The sequence below is a fragment of the Haliotis rubra genome, unplaced genomic scaffold (assembly GCF_003918875.1).
Source record: "Haliotis rubra isolate DU_JTF1 unplaced genomic scaffold, ASM391887v1 Scf11, whole genome shotgun sequence".
In the NCBI taxonomy this organism is placed as follows: domain Eukaryota; kingdom Metazoa; phylum Mollusca; class Gastropoda; order Lepetellida; family Haliotidae; genus Haliotis; species Haliotis rubra.
This window is the reverse complement of record NW_025765003.1, coordinates 2,925,290-2,933,129: the sequence shown is the minus strand read 5'-3', so window position 1 is coordinate 2,933,129 and position 7,840 is coordinate 2,925,290. Positions and strand designations below refer to the sequence as shown.

The following is a 7,840-nucleotide window of genomic DNA, read 5'->3' as shown; positions in this document are numbered from 1 at the left end:
AACAGGATTAAAATTCACTTTCCTTTTTCACAATGGTGGTTTCTGCTTCTTCAACTTCGACAACTACCAACTACGTCTACTTTTGTAATCATGTTGTAGACTGTTTTTACATCCTAAGTATGTTTATCTAAGCTCCTATATCTGGAGTATGCACAACCTGTGTCGCCGAGCACATGTAGGCCACTTGGTAATAGTCTATGAAATTAAGATACATGTAAAAGTAGATCAAGTCTCTTTGCTCCACGCAAAAAGCCCGAGAAAAATATACGGACAGCCTTCCAGAACAGGCTGTCCCAAACAGGCTCCGACGATACAAATAACTCCTTTTCTATCCATTTTTCTCTGTACAACAATATTCATTCAAGTGTAACGTAGCCTGTGTAACAAGAATTCGAAGTCTCTGAGAAGTGAACAACGCCCTGTATTCACTGTAGGTAGGCGGATGTTCATAATGCCCTAGAATTATTATGTAAGGGGTCACCATTGACGTATCACTGTCACGATATCTTGACATGCTCGGATACACATACCTTATGTAGAACCTATAATAGCTGCAGGACAAATATCTAATTTTGGCACTCATGATCCCACACAGTATTATTGCGAAAGCAGCAATTTTTCACATACTTAATTTTACATGCCCCAACACGCATGCATGATCTGGATCTTGAAATAGCTATATGACGAATGTAGCTTTTTGCACTCGTCTTACATATCATATCAGGTGTATTACAGAATATACACCGGCCGAAGTGAGGGTCCACGAGCACTCCAAAAGGGTTCCTACTTTCAACTTTGTACCTTGTGAGTATGGTTTTAGTAATTTACCAATACCTTTATAAATATTCCACTAACATCGAGTCTAGGGGCTTCACACATTGTCCCCATGTGGGAAATCGTACCCGGGTCTTGGGCGTAACGAACGAACGATGTAACCACTAGGCTATCCAACCACACCTTATTTGGGACTTAGACTCCTTCCCCAGTTCAAAGGATCGTGTCGCCCGGGACGGTGATATCGTGTTTAGTTCCAAGGATCAATCACTAAACTGTTGAAATATTGTTGAGTGTGGCGTTCAAGAGCAACAATACAAAAATATTCAAACAAATCTGACAATGACGAGTTTTGACTATTCATCGAAACAGAGACCACTGCGCGGTATAGATGCAACAGTTACTTAGGAATACATTACTTGAGATGAAACCTAGTATGTCACACATACTGGCACACTTAACAAGTTAAGGGTTAAGAAAAATCTGGATGCGCGAGGTCTATGGATGACAGAAATATGGACACCCGCTCAACGGGAGATTAATGTTAAGTAAAGCACAAACGCCACTTTCACAAGTTTTTTTTAATTGCCTTGCAGCGTCGGAATTGTCTAATAAGGGGCGGTGGAGTAGCATTGTGGTTAAAGTGTTTGCTCGTCACGCCGAAGGCTCGGGTTCGATTCCCCACAGGGGAACAAAGTGTGAAGCCCATTTCTGGTGTCCCCCGCCGTTATTGCTGGAATATTGCTACAATCGGCGTAAAACTAAACTCACCCACTTTGCCGACAAAACACGGACTTTTAAACATACTCACTGCCAGTGCACGTTGTTGAGAGACGGAGTGTTTTTCGGTCACAGCTGAAGCACATTTATTGCAAAAGATGCCCAGCAAAAATATGATACGTATATTGTTTTATTTTTAATGTCAAATATAAAAAGAGTCGAAGGTTTAATTGCCTGTTCTGATAAATATTTTTTCATTCACTTTTGCTATTACTTCTAAGAGGTATTGACAATTTTAGGATCATGTGTCATAAAATAATAATAATAATAATAATAATAATAATAATAATGGGATTTCAGGGGATTCCTTTAGTCCTTTGCTTTTTGTCTGTCTTTAAATCCTTTGAGCTTTCTGCTCAATAAAGAGGAGGGTTACCATCCCGGACCTCCTCAGCACAGATCCCCAACACCTCTTACTCATCTCCTTTACATGGATGATATCGAGCTCCTTGCCAAAGGAGATTCCAATTTGAAAGAGCAGGTTCTCCTTGTCGAGTCCTTTTCTAATGATATTGGCATGACATTTGGACTCGACAAATGTAATACTCTTCATTTGAAACGTGGCAAGGTAACTAATGATGGCTCGGTCAAGTTACAAGGGGGAGGAGTTATTGAGCATCTTGTGGAAGATCAGGCCTACACCTATCTTGGAATGCAAGTTCGAGATTAAGCTCCAGGATGCCCAGATTCAAGACAAACTTCGGGCTGAGTATAAATCTCGTTTAAAGAAAATCACTGAGCTCAGAGCTAAATGCTCGAAACAAGGTCAAAGCCACCAATACTTTTGCTGTGCCAGTCCTTTTCCTATTCCTTTGAGTAGTTGATTGGACGAAACAAGACATCCAGAGTCTTGACCGTCTAACCAGAAGGATCATGTCTGATAACAGAGCCCACCACCCTCGTTCCTCTCTTAACCGTTTATACATGCCAATCAATTCTGGAGGTCGGGGTTTGATTAATGTGGAAAGTGAATTTTAATAACGGGATTAAAATTCACTTTCCTTCACAATGGTGAACTCTAGGCTCTTCATGATAGAATTTTATTGTGTACTGCTACTTTGCATATTTATTTATCAGATGATCTAAGCTCTAGTGATGCATGTGAAGACTCATGATGAAAGCAAGAGATTCCACAGCTATTTTAAGCGTGCCAAGGTTGTTGGACAGAATCTGAAATTTGAGGGTTGACTTTGCTGATGGCAATGTACCGCTGGACGGGGTACAGCGATGGGAGTAAACCAGGTGAAGTCCTTTGCACCAAGTCTGCCCAGAGTCGGTCTTTTGTGGACAGCTTTCTGAGTAAGCCATTGCATCGTGTTGTACATGCAGTGTGTTGAATAGAATAGCAATCCCACCGACTCCTTCTGCCTGGATGAAGTCGGCTGGTCTTAAATGTGAAACTGAGGGGCTTCCTTTTGCTGCCTGGGACCAGTCACTTCCCACTCGTAATCGCCTAAATGTGATTCTTAAAGAGAACATTAACATGAAAATGTCGACTTGCAATGAATTTACTATTAGAGACTGTCCAACACCTTGTCAGTGGATGCCCCTTCCTTGGCACAAACAGCATATCTTAAACGACATGATGGCATGGCTCGTTGCTTTTACTACCGTCTCCGACATGCCTGTGCCTTGCGACTCTTTTAATAGGTCCATCCATGGTGTGACCCTGACTCCATGTCCCATGGGACCCCGAACGTCATGGAAAATGATGCTTTCAAACTTCTGTGGAATAGGCCCATATACAGCCTCAGAAGAATTCCAGCTAACAAACCTGATCTTGTCCTTTTTGATAAAGCCAATGAATTTTTTATATCATTGAATTTTTGACACCAATGTGATTGGCAAGATTGAGGAAAAGCATGATAAATATGCGGACCTCGCCTTTGAAATGTCTCGCTTGCATCCCAAGTACACTGTCGTCAGGCTCCCCATTGTTCTCGGTGCCCTTGGCTTGGTACCTCCTGATCTCTTGGCGCAGATCAGGAGAGTGCCCGGGTTCTTCACCGGGAGCACAGCCCTTCTGACACTCTGGGTAATGCAGAAGGCTGCAGTGTTAGGGAGCCTTCATATTCTCCGGAAAGTTCTTGGTGGGTCTGACTAGGCAGCGTTTCCTGGGAGAAGTCCCATTCGCTGTCTGGGCTGCGTGTAGAGGGGGGCAAGGGCCCTGAGCTGATGATGAGCCTTACCAGCCTGACTGTGCCAGGATCACCCGAACCCTCTCTGCTGCATACAATCTTAATAATCTGTAAAATAATAATGGCATGGCTTGTTGCTTTTACTACCGTCTCCGACATGCCTGTGGCTTTGACTCCGAGGTCCATCCATGGTACGACCCTGAACATGTCCAGGGCGTCATGGAAAATGATGCTTTCAAACTTCTCTGGAATAGGCCCATATACAGCCTCAGAAGAATTCCAGCCAACAAACCTGATCTTGTCCTTTTTGATAAAGCCAATGAATTTATTTATATCATTGAATTTTCTGTCCCTTTTGACACCAATGTGATTGGCAAGATTCAGGAAAAGCATGATAAATATGCGGACCTCGCCTTTGAAATGTCTCGCTTGCATCCCAAGTACACTGTCGCCAGGCTCCCCATTGTTCTCGGTGCCCTTGGTTTGGTACCTCCTGATCTCTTGGCGCAGATCAGGAGAGTGCCCGGGTTCTCCACCGGGAGTACAGCCCTTCTGACACTCTGGGTAATGCAGAAGGCTGCAGTGTTGGGGAGCCTTCATATTCTCCGGAAAGTTATTGGTGGGTTCGACTGGGCAGCGTTTCCTGGGAGAAGTCCCATTCGCTGTCTGGGCTGCGTGTAGAGGGGGCAAGGGCCCTGAGCTGATGATGAGCCTTACCAGCCTGACTGTGCCAGGATCACCCGAATCCTCTCTACTGCATACTATCTTTAATCTATAAAACATAAAATATAGAGTTTGATATAGCGGCAATATCCAGACGAGTCCTGCTCAAAGGCGCTTTCGTATGAGTCTGACAAGGAAAGAGTCACTAGGAATTGTAACATGATTTGAAAAAGAATGTTTTCAACATTCCCTGAAATGCACAGATTTTCTCTGCACTTTTAATGCCCATTGGAATGTTGTTCCAAAGCATCAGACCCGCTTTTGAGAAACATTTGTCTCCAAATGTCTTTGTCCTCGTACGTGGCACAACTAGTAACTGGGCACTACCAGACCGTAGGGAACGGGAGGGTTGATGGCACTGGGTCAGTTCGTTGATGTATGATGGGCCAATACCGTGAAAAACTTTGTATACAAGCACAAGAATCTTAAATTCTATCCGTTTGACTATTGGGAGCCAATGCAGATGCATCAGAACTGGAGTTATGTGCTCATATTTGCTGGTTCGAGAGATAACTCTAGCAGCTAAATTTTGTACCCGCTGTAACTTTTCAATTCGTTAAATTAACAAAGAAGAAGACAATGGGTAGAACATTGATGACCTAACTACTAGTATTTGAAAAATGAGGCATACAACTCTATGGTGCGTGTTTATTGCACACTGTTATCACGGGCGTGTGTCATAGTTATTACTTTATCTTTCAGGAAACAAATATGGCCTCTAACAACTACGAATGCAGTATTTGCGACATTATTGGTTCAAAGGAAAAGTTAACAGAGCATTTCATCCGAACCCACGTGAGCCTTGACAAGGTTCCCTGGATATGCTCACTTTGCGGTTTCAAGGCTGTGTCGCGTCTTCAGTGTAGCAATCATGTAGGTCATTTTCGTCATAAAAAGGCATTAGAGCGAAACCCTGGAGGAAAAACCGAGTACAGAAGATCCCAATCCCCGTATGAAGTACAAGTTGGACGAGATATTTTCCTTTATCGTGAGGATGAACCTGTCTATCGTCACGGCGTGGACAAGGTCATCGATTACAATCATAGATCAGTCGGTATGGTTGTCGGTAATAGATCCAAAGAAGGAGGAGGGAGCACAATTGAAAGAAGAAAGACAGTGGAGGACAGAGAAGGAAAGGGCGGAGAAAGAAAAGGGAAATTGGACAGCAGAGAAGAAAACGGCGGAGAAGGAAGAGAGATATTGGAAGACAGAGAAGGAAAAGGTGGAGGAAGAAAAAGGAAATCGGAGGAAAGAGAAGGAAGCACAATCGAAAGAAGAAATATATCGGGGAATGGAGAACAGAATGGCGAAAAAAGGAGACAAAAACACAGAACATCAGAACCAGACAAACTACAGAAAAAGCCTAAACTGACGTCATCACGGGGCAAGGACTCAAACACTTTGACCAAACTAGACCGACCAGTCAGTGACACGCATCAAAATTTGCGACGGGAAAATGGACACGTTGTAACCAACGATTCTGGCGCAAAAGAGAAAACAAACACGAAGAACAATCTCGAAGAGGATCATGGGATTGGAATTACCAAGATCCACAACGAGGCTCAGAAGGCGACGACATTTTTTACAGAAAGAACAGAAGAACCAGCCATGTCATTTAGCAGCGAACAAGGATATAACCTCGCAAGTGAACCTGAAGAATCAGCAGAGGTCAAGGTCGAACCTGACATTGACACTGAGGGTCAGACATCACGAAGTGGTATTGAAGGGGAATCGGAAGTCAGGGCTCCGTGGGAAGAGGGCGCTCTGGTCGAGAAGATAACTGAGCTTACCCAGAGTCTCGAACCACTAAAGAACATCTCAAAGGCCCTCATCGCTCTGGACCACCACATGAGACGCCTTTTGCCTCTAGTAAACCAGATTCTTACTGGACCCCCTTCTTCAACAGCAGGCTTGGGTGCGGTCAGAAAATGACTGTGAACTCGGGAAGAAATTCCTACGTTTACTTATTGGTAAATGTTGATGATGTAGCCCTCAGCAAGCAAAAGAAATGGTAAACATGACATGTTTAGAATATTCTTTTACATTAGCATCTTGAAATACTTTTAAATGTGCTTCAAGCTTCTCTCTAATGTTTGGTCAGATTCTCTCATACGATCCGTGTAAACTACTAATATCTGTCATCTGTTGACATGCCTGTCAACAGCTGTCAGCTTTTCAAAATATATATATACACACAATGTATAGTCTTAACTTTATGTGTAATTAGCATGCAGTTACATATTCTTATCACTTAATACAGTGATATTTTCGATGATATTGACGTTTTTTGCCACCCCAATATGGGCAGGATCGGCATGGTCATTTATAACCCACGTGGTCAACGTATGGGTAGTTGCATACTAATCTCGTACGTCACACAAGTGTCGTATCGCGTTGACCTGTGTCGTAACGACTTGACCTGAGATTCTAACGATTTGATTGGATAACCGATGACCTCTCAATTAGGTCACATTCTGACGTAACTAGTTTTTCATTCATAACAAACACGTGAATTCATTCATTCTACAACTTAAATGCATTGTGGGAATGTAAACATTGCGAACGTTGCCGTGTCGCTGTTTAATTGTGAGTCGAACTGAGACATTATATCCGTCAAAAAACATAAACGCAATGTTTCCACCAGTGATGTTAGCCGAATGAAGCAACTGCAAACCAAGAAACGGGGTGCTACGGAGTAGTTTACTGTAGGAGGCTGTACGAGGCGATGACAACTGACATGCATCGTGACGTCGGTTACCAAGGCAGTGACGTCATTACAGTGTGACGTCATGCAAATATTGTACTACAGTACAAAAATTCTTCCGCAACCTCTTTATGAAACCGGTTTCGGTTTGAAGCCATAAAAATAACAAAAAATACGCTATTTTGTCAATTTAATGTATGTAAGACCACTCTCCTACCCAGAGTTCCATGCGGCAAGCCAGCATAGTACCTCTGCCACAGGCCAGAAAAAAATGTGACGATTCGCCACATCTTGCAATGTCCATTCAATATAATGTACATATTTCTTTTACTCTTTTATTTTTGACGAGTCTACACATCTAACTAAACATCTTTAATAGAATGGTTTAGTTTCACTGAGAAAATATCCAAAAACATGTAACACTATTTCGATTTGCGTAGCGATCCTTTGTTTACATAGGTTGTATGGTTCCACGTGCTGTCATCGAAGCCGACGAAGAGCGAACGATGCAGCCAGTTTGATATCTAAATATGTACTGTCATAGACCTTACTGTCGCAGTTGTGGAAGAATATATATGTAACAATGTAAAACCTTATGAAGAGAGCGCAGAAAAGCTTTGGTGAGTCCAGTCTCTTCTTACTATGAATATGCGCGTTTGATTACAAACAAGAGAAAAGTCCGGTCACGTGATATGCAAATTAGCCTGTGGCAGTGATGTTA

General features: G+C 42.8%; 1 protein-coding gene across 2 annotated transcripts; it reads left to right on the top strand.

Annotated features, from left to right (window-relative positions):
* The first annotated feature begins 672 nt into the window (after nt 1-672).
* LOC124284623 lies at nt 673-6,690 on the top strand. Of its 2 annotated transcripts, XM_046720738.1 has the most exons (3): nt 673-804; nt 5,118-5,907; nt 5,980-6,690. In XM_046720738.1, exons 2-3 carry the CDS (start codon nt 5,127-5,129, stop codon nt 6,345-6,347), a joined length of 1,149 nt encoding a protein of 382 aa, XP_046576694.1. In that variant the 5' UTR covers nt 673-804; nt 5,118-5,126; the 3' UTR covers nt 6,348-6,690. The 2 variants fall into 2 exon arrangements, with proteins under 2 accessions (XP_046576694.1, XP_046576689.1); XM_046720733.1 differs by having other exon boundaries at nt 5,118-6,690.
* Nucleotides 6,691-7,840: the final 1,150 nt, after the last annotated feature.